Genomic DNA, 20,980 nt, shown 5'->3' on the forward strand with positions numbered 1-20,980 from the left:
ACAGTGCTGCTAGGTGGCTGTGTCTCTGTCGGCCTAACAGTTACATTTTTTTCCCTTAGGCAGGGTGGACATAAAGCAGTTGATAGCAAAGAAGAAACAGTTGACAGCAGAGGCGGAGGTAAGTAGCTCCCTCTTCCAGAAACAGAAATGTAGAGTGTCGGGGTGAAGAGTTATGTTTGGTACCTTTTTAGTGCAGAATTGCTCAGATAATTACTTGCCCTCCTTGTGAGCTGACATTGTCCTGCTGTGGAACATAAGGTCTGCCACCTTGTCGCTCTTCCTAAGGACCAGGTGGCCCTTGCTCTGCTGTCCCATCCATCACTGTCACTTTCCTGACTTTTACCGGCGAAACTTGGCTTTAGTGAGCCATATTAGAGTTGAATTTCTGTACGAATGTCTAAGTGCTTTGTGAAAGTAGCAAGGGTCATAGAAATAATAGGCTTCCAGTGGAATCTGAATCTAGAAACAATGTGTTAGGGAGGTAGAAGAAATATCAACTCAGAAACAACAGCGTGGGGCCATTTCAGGCCAGGCGAACAGCTCTGCAAGTCAGAATTGAGCAGCGCCCCCAGGAAATGCTGGCGGACACGAGCTATTTTTAAAAATTTATAATCTCTCAAGCACTCTCTGTGCTTGAGCGTAAGTTGACTTCACATCCGAGGCAGCCTCCATTTTTTCCTGAGAATATTACTTCCGGAATTTATTGGCCAATGTGAATCTCTACATATCCAATGTTGTAGATGAAATAGCCCTGTTTTTTTAAAGATTTTATTTTCTTATCTTTAGAGAGAGAGGGAAGGAAAGAAGGAGAGAAATATTAATGTATGGTTGTCTCTCATGAGTCCCCTGCTGGGAATTGGCCTGCAACCCAGGCATGTGCCCTGACTGGGAATCGAACCACGATCCTTTGGTTCGCAGGCCCTCGCTCAATCCACTGAGCTATACCAGCCAGGGCAGCCCTGTTTTTATCTGTTACTTTAGTTGTATGTGCATGCATGCACAAATGCATTTATTTGAAATAACAAGTTTAGATATTTTCAGCATCCTATTAGAATGGGGCTCTTGGACCCAAATTTAACATGAGGATGTGGGTTTCCTCCACACCAACAAGTGATTCTCAGGTGCCAGCAAGGGTGCCCGTCCCAGGAATTCAACTGAATTCTGATCTGTCCACCTGGAGATAAAAATCCGATTCTGCAGGTAAAAAAGGGCTAGTCCCACAAGATTGCCTTCCCCTTCCAGGTAACCTCGAAGCAAGCCTAGGTTACTTGTGCTTCTGACCTCTGGCTGCAGATCGGAGGTCCCCCCTCCAGCTCAGTGCTAGTCACCAGTTCAGATAGTCATCTGTACATCTGACCCACTGGCTCTAAATCAGACTCCTTGGAGCTGATGAATTTGCCAGAATGGCTCGCAGAACTCGGGAAAACCTGTTTACTCACTAGATAACCGATTTGTTACAAAGGATGAGAGCCACAGCCAGATGAAGAGATACCCGGGGAGAGGGCCGGAGCGAAGGAGGATCTGTCCCCAGGCAGGCAGCCTGGGGCCCGGTGGGCGGAAGCATGTGTTTCTGGAATGCACAGAACTAACCAGGAGCCTCCTGGGTTTTGCTGGAGGTGCAGGGTGGGACTGGAAGTTCCAAACCCCTGATCCAGTCAGTGGCTTTCAGCCTTTTCATCTCACGGCGCACATAAACCAATTACTAAAAATCTATGGCACGCCGAAAATGCATATTTTTGCTTATTATCTGACAAAAAAGGTGCAATTTTGATTTATTCCTATCGGGTGGCTATTGTTGTGTTGACTGTTGTCATTTTTTTATTCGACGATCTAAGGGAAAGGGGGCTGGTACCCCTGACCAAACAGTCAGGAATTGTGTGCCTTAAAAGTTGCTGCCTCACACGGGTTGGAAGTCGGCGCTCTAATCGCGATTGGTTCTCCTGGTGGCCCGCTTGTCACTCATCTTCACTGGACAGTTTCCCCTTAATCTCTAAAGTGAGAATACTGGCCCCGCTGTCTCCCAGGTGCCCTTCAGCTCCACAGGACAGGAGTTGTTAGGTGAAAGACAGTGTGCCTCGCTTACATGTGAGTTCAGATAAGCAATAAACAGCTTTTTAGTCTTCGTGGGTGTTCGAGGCAGACTGAAAAGGTTGGTGGTTGTTCATTATATTTCACTGGGCGTGCTTGTACTTTTACTTGCTAAATCTGGCAGCCTCCAGAGAACTGAGAACTTCAGTGTGTGGATAGAGGAGCCCCACGCACGCAGAGCTGTGAGGCAGGTGGTCCGGCAGCAAGCAGGCTCTTCAGTCCCCGGGGAAGAGCAGGCAGAGAGGTGGTGCCCTTCCTGGGCTGAGAGCAGTGGGTTAAACTCCTTGAATCTCTGAAGGTCACTCCGGGTCTAAATGCTTTCATGAAACTGTTTCAAGTACTGAGTTAGCGAAAGCCCTGGTGCCAGTGGGGTCACAGGATGTTGTGTAACCCTGCGCCATGACCTTGTGAAATCCTTAGAACTGTGTTGTAAGGAGACTTTAAAAGACCTTGGAACAGTCCGGGGAGTCATTTCACATGATTAAGTCCCAACCAACTTACGTTCATAGGTCCATCAGCTCTGTTTGAACATTAGGTTGTTTCAGTTTTTTCTTTTGGTTGCAGATAACAGAAACTCACTTTGTCTTATTTAAGCATATTTGATATTACTGTGTCTCAGAGTCCGGGGAGAAGCTGGGCACTCAGACTTTGGAAAGGGAAAGGACTTCAGGAGCAGGAGTTGAGATAGTTCTGGATCCTTCAGTAAACGAGGCCTCCATCCACCCTGCCCCAGCTGGTTGGAGTGTCAGGTTCTGAGCAGGAGAACTGGGCGTTTGTGGGAAGGGCAGGGCTCACACCGTTTCCAGAGAAAAGGGGCAGTGGAGAGGAGAGAGGAGGGCGTGTCTTTCTTACCACTATTTGTAGAACTTTTATTAATGTGCAGAGTTTTATAGAGGAAATGTTAGGTATAATGTGAAAATTTAAAGGATGAAACATTCCTATTTCTACTTCTTAAAAATGCTGTTGCCCAACTGTTAAATGGGCAAACTATAATGAGTCAGATGCTGACGTCCTGTCTGCAAATGAGGATTTCCTCTCACGGTTTGTCACTCACTCTAGTAACCTCTTCTAAAAGCGTTTTTGGATAGTGTCAGTCTATTTGATTTACTGGCAGACTCCTAGAGACAGAAGTTGAAGTATTTTCTGCCCAGAAAGTCAACTTATTTGTTAACTGCTGGGAATAAGGACTTTCTGGTTTCTGTGTTGAACCGTGGCTCATAAAGAAGTGAAGGGGATAGGTAAAGATGATGAGAAGCAGTATAGGAAACTATTTGCGTAGTTAATCTACCTAAGTAGATTAAGATAAATGTGTGAGAAGCAGTATAGGAAACTATTTGCGTAGTTAATCTACCTAAGTAGATTAAGATAAATGTGTTTCAACTCATTAGACTGATAAAGATGTTGTGGTCTAATTTAAATTGGGAGACAGCCAGTATGAATTTTATTTTAAGTAAAAAGGGATTTTATATAATTCAGAGCTCTAATCTCATTAGTTTTTGCTTTATCTTGAACCTTTGGCTTCCTCTCTTAAGGATTGTGCAATAATTATGCTTAAGACTTATTGCCAAACAAATTTTTTCTTTTCAATATGGAAGAGCTGATTACCATGCACTATTTAGGACTGTAAACCTCTTTTATATCGATTCTTTCAAATGAAATGTTTGCAAAAGAACTAAGCTAAATGATACCTTACCTTTTATGGGATAACCTGCCATTTTTAGGCTACATGTATATCATTAACTTTGGGGGGAGGGGTTTGCTCTTCTCTTTATGGTGCTAATTATGTAGAAAATATTTCAGGTAAAGTACAGTGGAAAACAGTGTAATGTAATGTGAACTCCTGAGGTCCTAGATCAGGATTCTGATCCTGGTTGTATAATTTACAAGTTCTGTGACCTTGGGCAGGTCACTTCACTTGACTTGTTCAAGCCTGGATCTCCCGTAGGTAAGAGGAATTATACTGCCTACTTCAAAGGTTCTTTGAAAACTAAAACTAATATATAAAAGCCCGCAAGACAGCATCTAGCATATAGCAGCCATTCAATGAATACTAGCCATTACAAAAAAATAAAAACAAGTGGATTTTAGTTCCTTTCCTTTTATAGCTTCTAGAAAGAAATCAGAGCTGGGTGGTTTTTTAAGATGACTCCTTTCTGCTTTATAAGACACCAAATAAGCCCTCAGTGGTGTGGATAGGGGTTTAAGGGCCAGGGGTTGGTTTCAAAAGCTGTTTGGAAATAATGTTTAACACCCACAGTCTTTCCAGGTGCTTTGCAGAGAGCTGGGTATACAGTGATTAACAAACAGACGTGGTGTTTGAAGTCAGGTCAGGGAGGCAGACTTTAAGACACCAAAAAATAGAGATACATAGAAATCAGAATCGTTTTAAGTGCATTGAAGGGGAAGAGTAAGACACAGTGTCTTCGGGGTGATTTGTCAGAGGGAGGCCTCTCTGGAGGAGTCCGTTTAGTGTCAAGCTCACACACTGTGTTGTCACCCGTTCCATTGTGTTACCTATGTTGCCCAAAAAGTTCAGGTTTCTGGCTCTGAGCCACTACAAGGTTAGAGGGTTCTCTGTGCAAAGCCAGGCAGTGACTCAGAGAATGAGTGACTCATGGACTGGCAGTCCGACCTTGTGGAGTCAGTCTGGGTCTCACCGTGTGTTCCTGTCAGCCTGCTTTTCAGTCTCTTCATGCCTTGGTGCCTTTGAAGGGCTTGTTTTTATCTATCTGTGAATGACCCTGCTCTTTTCTCATTTTAAGATTCATTCCAAAATAACCTCTGCTTGGAACCCTTTCTGGAAGACTTATCTTTCTAAATGGCAAGTTTGAACATGTTTATAAACCTTGAGTTTATTAAAACGGAGGTTCCCAGTTGCCCTTAGGATAAAATGAAAACTTACTAAAATGACTTAAAGGTCCATCACGATCTGCCCCCGAGACCCTGTGTGTCTGGCTTCATCGTGGGTCCCCAGGCGAGACTTCACTCTGTGTCCCCCAGCCAGAGGGTCTTTGCTTCATGGTGGTGGTTCCCCGTTCTTAGAATCTGAGAAGTTATCCATTTTGGCTACTTATTTTTAAAAATGGGATTTCTTTGAGTTCTAAAATATAATAATTCTGTTCAATAGATTATCTAAGCACTGGCTTTCCTAGTTTCTAGGTAACTGCTTGCTGTCTTTCTTTTGTCCTTCTGTCCATCTGCCTTGGGCTGGGTGAAATGAACCGAGATGAGAATGGGAAGATAAGCAAATGGAAAGCTGTCACTTTCCGCCCCTTTTCAGGTTACTGATAAAGATGAGACATTGCTTGGAGTTACTGTGATCACATTTTGACTTTCTCATCAGGGCCAGTTGGATATTGTAGAAGGACTCAGAAGGGGGCAGAGGGAGCGTTTCCCGTGTTGTCTTCTCCATCTCCCCTCTCAGTTTTCGTCAGTGTTTGGATCTGTGGGAGGGGGCCCAGGTGTCCCAGCAGCGTCCTTCCTCGTCCCCCGCCAGCGCCTGAATTCCTCAGAGAAGAAAGGCATTAAACAGGGAGCGTCAGGCACCTAGTGTCATGCTGTGTACAGGAATGTGGTGGATTTAAGTAGTTGCCTTTTAATATTAATGGCGCTGAATGACAGAATTGACTTCCACTGCAATTTTATTGTACATTATTTTGTTTCTATTATAGAGGCTAGCTCCACAAATAGCTGTAGTGATAACTGTGCTGTGTGTCTTGCAGCATTTTTGTTGTTGTTGTTGTTTTGGGCCTTTTTTTAAAGTTCACACAACAGTGTAGCAAGTTAGGTGTTATTCATCTCAATTCTATGCAGATGTAACTGCTCAGATGAATGGGATAGCTTGCCTCGGGTCATGCAAGTGGTGGGGACAGAATTTGAACCCAGGTCTGCCTGGTTGAAAACTCGTTATTTCTTTTACTTCTTTATTATTAGCACTAAAAACATCCTTTTTCTTATTATCGTACTAGGTCAAGTGTGGGTTTATGGACTGCTCACCTATAACTTCCACTGCAGGAAAAAAGGACATGGATTAGTACTTGGATGGGGACCTTTGAGCTCAGCAGACCCAAGCAGTGTTCTGCACTGTCTGCCGTATCAGAGGTTGGAGCGGAGATGGGGAGGGAGGTTGTGGAAGAAAGTTACCAAGGAGACATCTGTCGCCCCCTTGTTCGAGTCCTCGTGCTGTTGAGATGCCTGTGATTTTTATTCTTCTGCTCTCTCGTTTGGTTCTCCTGTTACTGTCAGCTGTTCTGTGTGGCATTCGCCGCACAGTTAATGAGTTAGGTCTTTCCTCGTCGGTAGACAGTGAGCTCTGTGAGGGCAGGCTGCATGCAGCTTATTCCCCATCACCGGGGCTGGGAACGGCAGTGCCCCTTGGGATCCGACAGTGAGTCGGGATAACAAGGTAAACTCTCGTTTGTGGGGTGACTGTAAAGGAAGAAAAGGTAGGCGTCCTAGAGTGGGAGGGGAAGTGAAAGGAACAGGAGGAAGGAGACAAGGAGCGGGTACAGTTAGTAAGAAGGACGGGGGTAGGGAGATTGCTGTAGGTGTTCTCAGCGCATGAGCAGGAGTTCCAAGTGCGTCCTTGGCATGTATGGCACAGGCTCAGCTGTGGGCAGCTTGTCAACAAGGCACAGGCCTCGTGCCATGAGGAGCTGCTGTATTCAACCTGAGCCAGGTGGATTAGGGCCTGGTTTTAGCAGCTTTTTGTGACATTTATAGAACATTCCTTATGTTCTATATGAACATATGAACATTTATAGAACATTCATTATGTTCTATCTATTTATTTGGGTTTTTTTGTTTGTTTGTCTGTTTGTTTTGTGGTTCTGGTCTACTTAACCCAGTACTCAAGTTGGGAAGGACGCTGGTTCCAGAGTACGAGGCGTCCAGCTGGAAGAAGCGGCTGGCCTCCCTGGGCCACGTCCTCAGATTCCAGGCTCCGAGGTCACTGTTGCGTAAAGCGTCAGTGGGCTGACGGGTAGGAGTGGGGGGTGAAGTGTTAAGACCTTACGTGGTTAGATGCCCTCCTGCCACCTCCTGTTCTTTCTTTCCCTTCTTATCACCCGCTTGCTTCAGCCCTGTAGTCCTGCTTGTGGCTACTTACGGCCCATGCCAAGGGGTTCCTGCCGCAGGGCTTTGTACATCCATGCTGCTCCCTTCTCGTTCTTTGCCACAGAGATCCACCAACTGTTGCCCACTTAACCCCTACGCATCGTCACTGTCATCTCATCTTCAGGCTTGCCCTACCCTCTCTATGAAAAATACCGCCCCCACCCCCCAATGTCTTTTCATAACACCACCTGGCCTGTGTTACTGTCCTGTAAACCCGGGTGCACGAGGACTTGACTGTGAGCCTTGGGGTGCCTCCCATGCCCAGAGCAGTCTTCAGCGCCCAGCCCTCAGTGGGACAGACATGTTCTCTCCCTTCTCTTCCAGTGTACTTCCCCACTGGGCGTTTTTGTAGCAGGGAAAAGCCCTTTATGTGTTACTCAGTCCATATCTAGAGATTAAATGAGAAAAGAACCCTTTTTTCCTATGTCATTTTTCAGGGGTTGGGGGTAGTTGGGTTTTGGTTAGGGAAACATGCAATTGAAATGGAACAAGCAACAGGAATGAAAATAAAGTACTATTAGATAACCTTAATCTGGAAAAATCCTTTTATTTCTTTTTGAAAAAAATAATTTTATAAGAACCATTTTTCTTCCAGGGAACATACTTCTGTATTCCGTCCTTAAAACCAGACTACAACATTCACATTTTCTGTTTTGACTTCTACTTTGCTATCTCTCTGCTTTTTATCGTACTGTCTCCTTCTGCCACTTTTCACTTAAAATTAAGTCCTGTTCTTCAAGGTTTCAGCTCCATTTCCAATCATCTCCTTGTATCTTTGTTGGCTGAACTGCTATGTGTTAAGTGTCACCGATGGTTGTATTGTGCTGCGAAACTCCTGTGTATTATTTATTGGTGCACATCTTGTATTTCCCATCTCTGTCGGCTGTCTGGTGAAAGGTGGGGCCTTGGTGTATTCTCACTGGCCCCAAAAAGGCATTGGGGAACTATGAGAGACAGTAGTTTGAAAGGCCTCATATATAGTATCATTAGGTACATTGATATTTTTTGGCTTTGTTTTTAAAGGTCATGGTCAAACTCTTACAATAGAACGTAGAAAATGGTACTTCAGATAGTTTAGGTTTAGCCTAAGTAATTTACTTAAAGGAAAGAGGAGTTTTCTCATTGAAGAATTAGTAAGTAACACTTTGTTTTCTTTTATGTAGATGAGTCCTGCCAGTTGAAAAATAGCAACATTTATAATTTGAGCACCCACAGTAGGTAGCCTGTTATAATCTGAAGAAATTTTGTTTTTGCTTCATAAAATTTTCAAAACTGTATGTTAAAAATTAAGAATTTTATATTATGAAAATATATTTAGGGTTAGGCAAATATACAGCTATGGAGATAGGAAGGAACATTATGTAAGTATTGGTAATACACAGAAATGACATGATCTAAAATATAAACAGTGGGTACTTGGGTGAAGGGGATGCTGGAGGAGAAAGGGGACTTAGAACAACAATACTCATACTGATTTTTACTTGCTGTTGATTTCTGGATAAAAATTTGAAGAGGAAAAAAATAGACCGTCATCTCTGTCATTTCTGTCATTTTGGTTTGGTCTATTATTTGTCGTTCCTTTAGTAGGTGATTACTTTATTATCTTGATTTATGCTTACAATTTCTGTCTCATTTTAAATGAGACAAATCATTTTTCTCTTACTCCTGTGCACTCACCTAAAATGGATTTCTTTGATCCAGCTCTCTTTAAGAGAACCCTTGAGAAAAATGTTAAGAACCCATAAGCATGTGTTAGTTCTAATGTTTGTTTTAAAATTGTAGGAGTTAAAGCCATATTTTATGAAGGAAGTGGGCACTCACTTTGACGATTTTGTGACCAGTCTCATTGAAAAATCAGCATCATTGGACAGCGGTGGATGCACCCTCACTACCTTTTCTGTCCTTGAGGGAAAGAACAACCACAGAGCTAAGTAAGTGTGCCTGCGAGTTGCTTCCGATGCGGGCGCCGCCTCCTCTACAGCGAGTGCAGTGGTCAGGGTGCGGACGGCGGTATGGGGGCCTGGGCCCGCACCCTGGCGCCCCTTGTTAGCTGTGTGTGGCTCTGGGCAAATGATTTGACCACTGGAAGGGCGGCTTTCTTCATCTTAGTATGTGGATTATAACAAATGTGCATGCTTCAGACTCTGGTGGAACTTTGGTGCTTTTCATTTAAACCGAACAGTGACCCTGTGAGGTGGGCACTGTAACTCCCTGCCGATTACAGGTGAGGAAACTGAAGCACAGAGCAGTGCAGTGTTGTCCAGCGTTCCACAGCGGGGATTTGAACCCAGAGCCCCTGAGTCCCTGCTCTTCACCGCATCGTTACACTGCTTCTCAGTTGCACTCTCTGTAATCCTTGTTAATAAAGTGCATTAGTCTGTATCCTTCTCATTGGTTAGTCATCCAGAGCATGGAGGGAAGGCTGGCAAAGGCTGGTGTGTGCTGAGTTGCCATCCTGTGCTCTCTGTAGTTTTCCGCTCCTGTGGTCCCCGTCCCGCCTGTCCTGGGAGACAGTTCTAACCAGGCCCAGTCAACGGAAGTGCCAGTGGTGCTGCAGAAGGCCCCAGAGAACATGACCATGTTAGATGCTAACAGATTTCAGGAGCTGGAGGCAGCCTTTAAGAACAGGAGGTTGTTGGGGATTGTCACAAGACCTTTGACATTGCAGAGGGTATCATAAATACCAGTGCATTTTTGAGGACAGATCAGTAACTGTGTTAACTGGAGTAAGTATGGCCAGAGGCCTCATCTGTGTCCTTAGGGGGAGAAGCAAGAGTGTGTGTCTGTGTGATGTCAGGAACTCAAGCCCCTTAGTTAGCTATGCCTCACAGCTCATGCCCCTCCCCAGGTGGGCCTGTGCCCTCGTCCGCACGGTTCAGAGGGGGCAAATGAGGTAACATGCGTGCAATGCTGATCCCAGTGCCTGGCTCCTGGGACAGGCAGTTAATTAATTTTACCTGCTGTAGTTGGTGATATTCTTTCTCTCATTCTTAAGTTTAAATTTCTTATAACACTGAAAGTACTTAGATTTTGTTTTAATTTTTGCTCTTCCCAGAGATCTGAGAGCACCTCCAGAACATGGAAAGATTTTTGTTTCAAGGAAATCCCTCTTAGAGTAAGTACTTCTAGTGCTTTTGTTAATTATTAGTTTGAATTAAAAAACACTACTCTTTGTTGGAATCACTGCTTAATCTGTGCATATTTACTTTGTTCTGTCTGTATTCATAGAAATCACTTGTTTCCATACTTCACTGTGTCTCTTGCTCTTTCTTTCTGATCTCCTGACTCGGCAGCTAGTTTACAGGAACCATTAGGAATCGGAATGGTTCTCTGCCCTTTGGTCAATTCCTTGACGTTGTGCTGCAGAGAGCTGGCTACCCAAAGCACTAGAACAAAGGTTTCCATTGGGTAAAACCACATCAAGAGCGTTACGGTGTTGCTGCCTTCTTGTATATTGATTTTTTTATTTTACTTTTTTTAATTCTCACTGGAGGACATGCTTGGGGAGCTGTGAAGGGAGGGAGAAAGAGGGAGAGAAACATCAGTGTGAGAGAGAAACATCGATTTGTTACTTCTCACATGCGCCTCAATCGGGACAGAATCCGCAGCACAGGTGTGTGCCCTGACCAGGAATTGAATCTGTGGCCTTTTAGTTTATGGAGCGATGCTCCAACCAACTGAGCCACACTTGCCAGGGCTTGATATATTAATTTTTTAATTTATTCTTTGGCTAGCCAGCTTAGAGATTTGATCACTTTATCAGATTTAGTAGTTATTTTAAACCCTTATCGTGTGGATTTATTTAAAAAATCAGGCAATGGAAATTAATTGTGGCGACATCATTTGTGAACTGAAAATGCAAGGTGCACTTTGAGTATGTAATTAATACTTCTGTAATGTTCTATGAGTAGATCATTCATTCATTCATTCATTCCATTGGAATACTGCTGTAATTTAATGTGCATTAGTGTGGGTCACCTGAATAGTTGGCTGGTGACTCTTAAGTGATTAATGTGCTTTTCTTTTAAAATGCGTTGTGTAACCCTGACTGGTGTAGCTCAGTGGATTGAGTGCCAGCCTGTGAACAGAAGGATTGCTGGTTCGATTCCCAGTCAGGGCACATGCTTGGGTTGCTGGCAAGGTTCTTGGTTGGGGGTATGCAAGAGACAGCCATATGTCGATGTTTCCCTCCCTCTCTTTCTCCCTCCTTTCCCCTCTCTCTAAAAATAAATAAATAAATAAAATCTTTTTAAAGAAAAGATCAAAGAAGGTAGAAAGTAAAAGCATTTGTATGGACTTGTAGGGTGGTAATTGATTATCATCAATATTAATATAAATGCAAACTTAACATCTTTGAAATAAATATGGAGTGGAATGTAAGAATAGGATTTTTAAAAAGTTTTTTAGCATTTAAAATGAATGGTTTCTGTGTTCCCTGTTTTCAGTGAATGGCCTTTTGCCTACCTCAGAAAACAGAGGCTTCTAGTAGGTTTTCAAGAACACGCAAAAGAAGCATTATCACTTTGTCGGAAAGAGCCCTGTCCTGAGCGCTTCCGTGAAGTTGCCTCGGTCGTGCCATTTGCTGTCTCCACTTCAGATTTCCTGTTCTGTGGTTGCTGTTTGAGAGGTTCTTGGAGGGTGGACTAAGGATCTTCTGGGCCATTTTAAAGTCTTTACTATATGTTGTTTGAAAATCAGTAACAGATTATTCATTTTGTTTGTTTGAACTGCATTTACAGTGAGCTGTTCGAGGTGGACCACATCAGAACAATATATCACATGTTCATTGCCCTCCTCATTCTCTTTGCCCTCAGCACCCTTGTGGTAGATTACATCGATGAAGGACGGTAAGACGAGGCTGGCTGGCCGGTTGACTCATGGGGTGCTGGGAGTTTTCACTGTGTTGAAGTTTTGCTTGAGGGTCATTGGGTTAAATTTGCTGCAGAAAATTCCAGAGCAGCTGATTTGAGGTTGAGGTTCCTCTCTCTTAAAAAATATAATTAAGAAGGAAATTAGAAGTTCCATTGCTTTTATTTTTAAAATGGTCTATTTGAAGAGACTATATAGTTAGTAGTTTCTAGGCAATTTTCCTAAATGGGAGAATTTTATATATATATATATGACTTATCAATTTTTCTACTATGGTATGCATTTCAGATTGGTACTAAAAATAAATAGCTTATTAGAATTTAACATTTAAGAAACATAATCCTTATTAATACAAAAATCAAATTGTAACATTTTTTGTAAAAAATGACTGTGGTAATCATACACTGAATTGTATGCTTTATTAGAAAATTAAATGTCGAGGTAATGTTACATTAATAGATTTTTAATTATACCTATTTTCTTCTGAAAAATCTTTTGTACCTAACAGTGATTGCTATTTGAATACTTTAAATTTAAATACTAACTTTACTATAGAATATTTTAGAGTTTAAAATGTATTGACGTGAGAAATCAGCCTTTGAGAAGTTCAAAGTCTAACGTTTTAGTTACCGTGGGCGTTTAATGTTCTCTGTGAGCCTAGGGCTTTGGGGAGTTGGTTGGGATACGCCGGGGAGCAGTCTCACAGGCCCTCTCTGTCCGGCACAGCTCGGTGACTTCAGCGCAGTGATGTGCTAAGTTTCCTGAAGTTGAGTTTTGGGCCTGAAAATTTTAAATTCTGTGAGTCAATGCGTATTTTTTAAAATGTGCTTTTGTGTCTTTCCTCTGTGCTTTTTCCCCCCAGGCTGGTGCTTGAGTTCGGTCTTATATTTTACGCTTTCGGCCAGTTTCCCATTGTCCTGTCCACGTGGTTGGCCATGTTCTTGAGTGTGCTTTCAGTGCCCTATTTCATCTTTCAGCGCTGGGCCAGGGGCTACAGGGAGAGCGCTCACCCAGTGATCTACACGCTCTTCCACGGCTTGCTGTTCATCACCTTCCAGGCCGCCATTCTAGGGTGTGGGCCCACGTACATCGTGTTAGCGTATAAGCTGCCCCCCGGCTCCCGGTGCATTATTATATTTGAACAGGTGAGGTTCCGCACGTTGCTCAGTGCAGAGCTCAGTTAAAACGAGTATTATAGCAACACTCATTTCGTCATTATTCAAAGCATGATAATACTGAGGTTCTGTTCTTTTTAGTAGATTCAGTTGGATAAGTTCCTATATCTGGTTCTTTTGCTATTGTTTGAAATTAAAATGTTAAACGAGTTCATCTCATCTCATAAACTTGTTCTAGCTTCAGTGTTCTCTAATTTCCCATAATGGAAATCATGTTGGACTCTCCTGGATGAGTTCAGATTTTGTTCTTGGATACTTTTCGTAGTAGTTACCCATGCTATAAAATATTTTTGTAATTAAAAACCTTTGAAATGCCAGAGTCACTGTTTTGTCATCTAGCTGTTCCCATGTAAAGAACGAATTTATTTTGTTCATGCACCCCCCCCTTCGGATTTCCTATGTCGGCTGTCCATATGCTGCGTTTGGCTGATGGAAAGGCCCGTGACAGGAGGCCTTCCTTAAATAGGCTTATGATTTCTCTATTTCTAATATACCTGTGATGGCACTGTTACATGCAAAAGAAGACGTCAGTATTACAACTTTCCTCGGAGGTTTTTCATTTGCTTTATTCCATAAAAGTGGATTTGAGTTGGCATGTGCAATAGTAAAACATTCTTTACGTGACTGTAATCTCGTGTTCTGGAGCTGCTTGTATGAGAGAAGACAAGGATAGAAGATCATCTTTCTCTCCCTCTCCCCTTCTTTTTTAGATCCGCTTTATTATGAAGGCCCATTCGTTTTTCAGAGAAAATGTGCCTCGGGTGCTAAATTCAGCTAAGGAGAAATCAAGTATGTGGTTCTACTACATCAAAGGATTATTCGTAGGGTATTTGAGCCTTCGGTGTTCCTGGGATTGCATATTATGTTTGATTTTAGATATATAGGATCCACATCTATTTGGAAGACTGTCAGTATTTCCTGATCGTTTCTGTTTTGCCTTGGTACCTGCTTTTTAAAAGCACTGATCATTAGTCACTTGTAAGTCTGTATAATTTTTTTAGAATGTTAATATACTCATGATGCCCATGTGTGCTTATTACTCTTTGAATTGCTGCTTAAAGCTCTAGGAGTTATCTGTAAGTCACAGGAATAACTTAGTGTAGAGGGAGTTGTATGTCATTACCAGAATAAGAAGTCATCCTTTGGGGAGGTCATTTTTTTTGCTTCCCTCTTCTGGTCTTCCTTGCTTTCCCTTTTTGGTTTTGCTGAGAGCTCCTGACCTGAGCACAGTTTTCCTTCCCAGGCACCGTCCCAGTGCCCACAGTCAGCCAGTACTTGTACTTCTTGTTTGCGCCTACTCTCATCTACCGGGACAGCTATCCCAGGTAAGGGCACTGGGGGGCACAGAGGCAGTGAGCACCTGAAGGGGGGGGGGGGCAGGTGGGCAGGGAGGGGCCGCTCACTTAGGGCTCCAGAGAAGACGAGAGAGTGCGTTTTCATTTCCTCGCTGCCCAGAGAGCCCCAGATGGTGATTCCAGCAATCTCACGTGCTCACAGTTATTCGTGACAGAATTATACAAGCATTTCCTATGTCACAGACAGTGTTCTACATGGGAAAATATTGTGAGGATTTTCCTTAAAGTTCAGGTTTTTACTTTATCTAGAAAACTTATTTTGTTGCTTCCTTTTGTAGGACCCCCACTATAAGATGGGGTTATGTTGTTATGCAGTTTGCACAGGTAAGTTTTTTTTTTTCCCCACTGCCTAAGGTTTGGTGGTTGGTGGGGGATGAGGATTTGAATTCATTATGATAATTTAATCTATTTAAAGTGTTGGTAAGTGGGTGTCTATGGGGAGCTGTAGAGCACTTTCCGAAGTTTTTAAATTATTCCCAGTATCGTGAATGGTGTTTGCTTTGGCAAGCAACATCAAAAACAATTTTCTTCACTAAAAGAATTTATTTTGATTAAGGTTAATTCCATCTGGTTACTTCAGTTACATTAATTTCCCTCTCCCTTCCTATTTTTATATTTTTGGATGTATATGTGGGTGGGTGGGGTCTGACACTCCCCCCAACTCTTCCCCACCCCTTAGCAGAATCAAATCAGAGAAGATTCCATTGCAAATTCTTGTCTCAATCAGTACCCACTTACGAGGTAAATTCTTGTGTTATGGATTCATGTAGCAGGAAAAGCAGGTTCCTAAGAGTCTGGTCTTTTAAAAATGCCATTTGGTCAAGGTTTGGGAAAAAGTTCGGTAGAAACTAGGTGTGGAGTAATACCTGAGGGGCACAGTTCGGCAGTTTTATGTTACACTACTGTTAAAAAAAAATACATAACCATTCCGGGTCACATGTATCTTCCTCAGGGAAATCTCCAGGCTTCCCTGTCAAGCCCTCATTCTGACACCTACACCTTTGCTGTTCCAGGTGTTCAGCTGCTTGTTTTACATGTACTACATCTTCGAAAGGCTCTGCGCCCCCCTGTTTCGGAATATCAAGCAGGAGCCCTTCAGCGCCCGTGTTCTGGTCCTTTGTATATTTAACTCCATGTTGCCAGGTAATGTGGATGCTGTTGAATTTGGCCCCTCATTAAATTGCAAGGAAAATAGAAAGCTGTTGTACCTTTGATTTACCTGCTTTTCACTGTGAACTCATATGCATTTCTATACCCATCTTGATCTTTCCAAAAATGCAGCATATTTCAGTCTTGAGGCCATTTTTTCACTGGTGTTCTGGCTTTCTTCACCCAAGCTGCTTCCTCTGACCACATACTGCGTATTTATGCTTTATTTCCCCATCATCTTGCTCCCAGTCCAACCAGGCCACTGAAATAGCCTTGGATAAAATCACTAGGAATTTCCTGATTCTAAGCCCAGTGGGTGCCGTAGCCCTGATTCTGTTCTCCACGAAATACTGACTGTTGAAGACCATGTCTTAGAATCCCGCCTTGCCACTCTTTATTTTTCTGTCTGTCCATTCGTACTTCAGCCTTAACCACTTCCGACTTGCTACATTCCCTGTCACATTTCAGGTGCTGGTGGCTCGGCCATTATAAGACATACTCTACCCTCCGGAAGCCTGCAGTCTAATTATATGTACCATTTTCTTTACTCTTTACTTTTTCTCTACTGATTAAATGTTGGTCACATTTTTCATGATCACCCGCTCTCTTCCTTCCCTCCCTGGTTGCTCGCCAGGATTTACTCCAGTAAATTCATTCTCTGTCCCTCTAACAGTGTGTGTGTTAGGTACTCGTGTGTCTTCCTCACCAGGCTGAAAATTCCTTGAGATCAAGGATTGTGTCTTACAGCTACTCAGCCAGTCACAGTCTCTTCCATGCTGCCTAACCCATAGCAGATGGTCTATAAATCTTGTTTGACTTAATAAGTGAATGAAAGGGGTGGGCATGTACGTGGGTATTTTGCATCGTGATGTAACACGTGCTACCTAAGGAGGGTAAATGAAGTGCTGATTGGCTGTTTCATGTTGGAGATGACATTCAACATCGGTATTGGAGATAAGTAGGCGTTCGCCTGGCAGAGAGGGGTGGAAAGGTACTTGCGGGTAGTGGGATGGGCGCAAAGGCACAGACTGACTTTGGAACGGCCAAAGTCCAGTTGGGGGGTGCTTGCCACACTGAGAGTGGAGTTGGAGATGATAAGTACCCTTGTCACTATGGACGTGTAGGCCTGGATAATTCTTTGTTTCAGGGGATTTTGTGCCTTGCGTTGTGACAACCAAAAATGTCTCCAGAGTTGCCAAATGTCCCTTGGGAGGTAGGAGACAGAATCTCCCCCCCCCCACCCAGTTTTAAACTGGTTTAAAGGAGTGTGTGAGGGCCACATTTGAAAGGGCCTTGCGTATCAAGTTAAGCCATACATCTAGGCATTTTTGTTAAAAACAGGCTGGGTCATTGGTCATCTGTAAAGCCCATTTGGAAGGAAGTTACTTCATAAAATTAAAATAATTGACGAAGAACACTGTCATCTGTCATCTCTGGATGGGTAAACTGGAATAATAATTTTTATTTTAGCTAAACACGTGGTGACATAATTAACACCTATGTGGAAAGACTCAATGTTGTTCGTTTTATTTTAGGTGTACTGGCACAGTTACTTATTTTTTTTTCCTTTTTGCACTGTTGGCTCAATGCCTTTGCTGAGATGTTACGCTTTGGTGACAGAATGTTTTATAAGGTAATATATACTTAAACTCACTTTTCTTTTCACCCTTTATTATGTCCTTGTCAGGTATTTGAGCACTCTTGGCTTCTAGCTTTTTAACATGAACATTGTGAATTTATCCCCCCCCCCCACGTTTTACCAATACTAAGTTCAAAATTCTGATATCAATGCGATTATTCAATTATTCTCTTTCACCTCAAAGGCCCTCCCCTTTCATGTGGTTTTCCCTGGAGCCTGCTGGATTCCCAGTCAGGGCGCACGCCTGGGTTATGGGCCAGGTCCCCATTTGGGGGCGTGTGAGAGGCAACCAGTCGATGTTTCTCTCTCTCTCTTTCTCCTTCCCTTCTCCTCTCTGAAAATCAGCAAATAAATTTGTTAAAGAAAGTTTTTTTCTGACATCAGTATAGGGACTAACAATTTACCAGAACATGCTCTTGGAGATTATGTGTGTATGTCCTTTGGGAATATTCAGGGGTTTTTTGCTGTGGCTCTGGGTGTGTGTAGTGTATGTGCGGTGTGTGTATAGTTTTATCGCTTTTTCTTTTTTCCTCAGGATTGGTGGAACTCCACGTCCTACTCCAACTACTATAGGACCTGGAACGTCGTGGTCCATGACTGGCTGTACTACTATGCCTACCAGGACTTCATCTGGGTAAGCAGCAAGGTACAGCTGATGGTGTTTGGGAAACGGAGATTCTGCTCCAGAAAGTGTTGGTATTGTACGGAATACTAAGACGTTATGCTTAGTTGTCTTCAGTTCCCTTGTGAGCCCCGTATGTGTAAGAAACTTTCTGCTTTGAATAGTACTGCTTAGACCAGTATGGACACTTGCTCAAGGGTCTCATACCAGGTTTTTGCTCTGGATTTTATTTTATATAATCAGAAAGTAGGAATGCATGCGAGCATTTGGAGAAGTTGATCCAGTATTTATGGGTCATTTCTTATGAATCTCACTGCTAACAAATCATCTCCTTCTAACTTTTTCTTTTTTTCTTTCTTCCCCCCCCCTTTTTTTTTTGTCTGTGAAAAGTGGGGAAACATCTATGCTTAGATTTATATCTTTCCGGTTGGTCATTGTAGGGAGAGAGGGGTTGTTCTTTGTGACACTCCCCAGAGCAGAATGTATTTAAAGTGATGAAGCATAACATTGAATCTCATAGTTAACACCAGTATTTGAGTGTTCCTTCATTTATATGTTTAATCTCACTATGGACAAGGCAAGCCTCTTTCTAAATCTTAGTTTTGTTACCTGTGAAAATGGAGGGGATGCCTGCCCTACGTACCATACTGCGTTATGCTAAGGTTGAGGCTTGATGTGTTTTTTATTATACAGCAACTATGTTTTGTCAATCAGAGAGACTTGTAAGTTACTAATGTTTTTTAAAATATGTCCAGGTCTTTTTTCATCATTAATTTTTTTGAAAATGGCTCATTTTAGTAAAATCTGGGTTTTTAAGCATTGATGTTTCTGTAATTATTATAATACATTTGCATTATAGATGGGAAAATCATGCATAAATATAGTTAAATAGATGCCTTTAGCATGTGGTAATCATAAGTCTTCTGTAGCTCATGCTTAATTACTGACTGTTTCAAAACTGCTGTCTTCAGACTGTACTTTGAGGGATCGTTTCTGTAGTTTGCTGCTAGAGGGGTCTCTCTGAGTGCACAGAGCGCCCACAAGAGGAGGCATAGCCTTCTCTCCCGAGCACGAAGCCTTTGGTGTTGCTCTTGCAACTGCTGTCGGCCATTGATGGTTCTTCTTCTCTTCCTTGGGGGGAGGGGGAGGGGGCGGTCTGCGCGGTAAAATAAATAAATAAATAAAAACAAGACCTGCCTAAAGTTTCCCTTTCACCCCAGTTATTCAGCAAGAGATTCAAGTCAGCTGCCATGTTAGCTGTCTTTGCCGTGTCTGCCATCGTGCATGAGTATATTTTGGCCGTTTGCCTGAACTTCTTCTACCCAGTGCTCTTCGTGCTCTTCATGTTCTTTGGAAGTAAGTGCTGCGGCATGCCGTGTGGACTGAGTGTGATGCCAAGAGAGGGATTTACCAAATAAAGTGTAAAATCAGTGTAGAAAACTCGATGTCAGCAATAACACCATCTTAAGGCAGTGCCTGCTTACCAGAGGGTAAGAACATTGGTTTTGAATAATTACACACAACTCTGGTTCAAGATGCTTACACCCTGAAGCAGAGAAGTGAACTAGATATTGTCTTGAAGACTGTTGGTAACACTGATTTGGTAGGTCAGAAAACTATAAAAAATAGCTTCCCTGTTCTTCAACTTTGTCATCATTCACTGCTGAAAAAAACTGACCCTTCTTTGGGTGGTGGGGGGACAGGTTAGAATATGGTGAGCCCCTGAAATATATTTTCATCTGTTCTAAATGCTGTCTGATTTCCACCAATTCACTGATTGATAAACTTCAATGCTGAAGCTTCATCTTTATCAATAGGACCAGGCTGTTTTGATAAATGTGTTTTTGTTGTCTTCTTAACTTCAGTGGCTTTCAACTTCATCGCCAATGACAGTCGGAAAAGGCCGATTTGGAACGTCATGATGTGGACGTCCCTTTTCGCAGGCCAAGGAGTCCTCCTGTGCTTTTATTCTCAAGAGTGGTATGCGCGTCAGTACTGTCCTCTGAAAAATGTGAGTCATCAGTCAGGGTGGAGGGGACGAGAGACTTGTTTGTACCCGATTGTTAGGGTTGGAGGGCAGCCTTAGGGGAAGGAGTGTAGTGGAGATGGTGATGAGTTAATGTTAAGGGGAGAGAAACAGTAGCTTGTTGTCTGATCTCACTGCGTTGTCCTTGGAATGTTCCTTTGCTTTTCTTCACTTTGACTCTCCTATTTCTTGGCTCTCTTCTTTTTTTTGTTTTCCCTTCTCTGTTAGTAGTTTTTCTTTAGCTCCTTCTATTTTTCTAAAACCCTGTGTCCTAAAACAGGGTTTACCCATCACACACCCTCCTAAACAAACATATCTTTCTATCTCTTCCTTTCCAAACTGTTAACTCTTTGTAAAAATGTCCAGCTACACTCATAGATGCCTAGGATCCCAGTTCCCTTGATTCTTCCGTTGTTGTCATTTTATTTTTATTGATTATGTAAGAGTCTCATTCTTAGAGCTTTAGCTTTTAGCTGCATATGGATAACTCCCGAGTATTTATGGGGGCCTTCTTCATACATCTCTCTGAGTATTCTCACAGGCGGCACCTGTAACTGAGGATGCCAGCCTCAAGTTCATCTGTTTCTTTGCCAAAGCGTCTCCTGTCTACACTGTTTTCGTTACGCTGCCCGAATGCGCTCTCCTCATTTCCTATCACTTCCCTGTGCATTTGAACTAACTGCTCTAGACCACGAGAAGTAGAGGTGTGATAAAATAAAACAAAAGATGGGTAAAGAAGTAATACCTGTTTGAAACTGGGTCAGAGTGCAGTTGTGTAGGGTTTGCTGGACTTCAGAATCTTCCTGTAAAGCTTCTAATCAGATCGGTGCTATAGGTAAAGATAATGAACAGCTGGTGAATTACGAAGCTGCTTGGAACTCAGGTTGCTGAGATTACGGGAGGCATATTAAGAGGCGTAGAGCGTATGACAGTAACGCGCGG

The 20,980-nt window shown here is 42.8% G+C and overlaps 1 protein-coding gene and 1 pseudogene across 1 annotated transcript in view; both read left to right on the top strand.

Annotated features, from left to right (window-relative positions):
* SOAT1 (sterol O-acyltransferase 1) overlaps positions 1-20,980 on the top strand; it is a 46,087-nt gene that overhangs the window by 23,952 nt on the left and 1,155 nt on the right. Inside the window, exons 3-15 of the mRNA XM_037035037.1 lie at positions 60-118; positions 8,986-9,134; positions 10,259-10,318; positions 11,943-12,050; positions 12,935-13,217; positions 13,958-14,036; positions 14,491-14,572; positions 14,881-14,926; positions 15,616-15,745; positions 17,287-17,384; positions 17,926-18,024; positions 19,233-19,368; positions 19,878-20,023. Coding sequence (XP_036890932.1) covers positions 60-118; positions 8,986-9,134; positions 10,259-10,318; positions 11,943-12,050; positions 12,935-13,217; positions 13,958-14,036; positions 14,491-14,572; positions 14,881-14,926; positions 15,616-15,745; positions 17,287-17,384; positions 17,926-18,024; positions 19,233-19,368; positions 19,878-20,023 — 1,475 coding nt within the window. The remainder of the gene's footprint in view (positions 1-59; positions 119-8,985; positions 9,135-10,258; positions 10,319-11,942; positions 12,051-12,934; positions 13,218-13,957; positions 14,037-14,490; positions 14,573-14,880; positions 14,927-15,615; positions 15,746-17,286; positions 17,385-17,925; positions 18,025-19,232; positions 19,369-19,877; positions 20,024-20,980) is intronic.
* On the top strand, positions 18,981-19,177 carry LOC118979305 (uncharacterized; annotated as a pseudogene).

The sequence above is a fragment of the Sturnira hondurensis genome, unplaced genomic scaffold (genome assembly GCF_014824575.4).
Source record: "Sturnira hondurensis isolate 20B ecotype Veracruz unplaced genomic scaffold, ASM1482457v3 Scaffold0022215, whole genome shotgun sequence".
NCBI lineage: Eukaryota > Metazoa > Chordata > Mammalia > Chiroptera > Phyllostomidae > Sturnira > Sturnira hondurensis.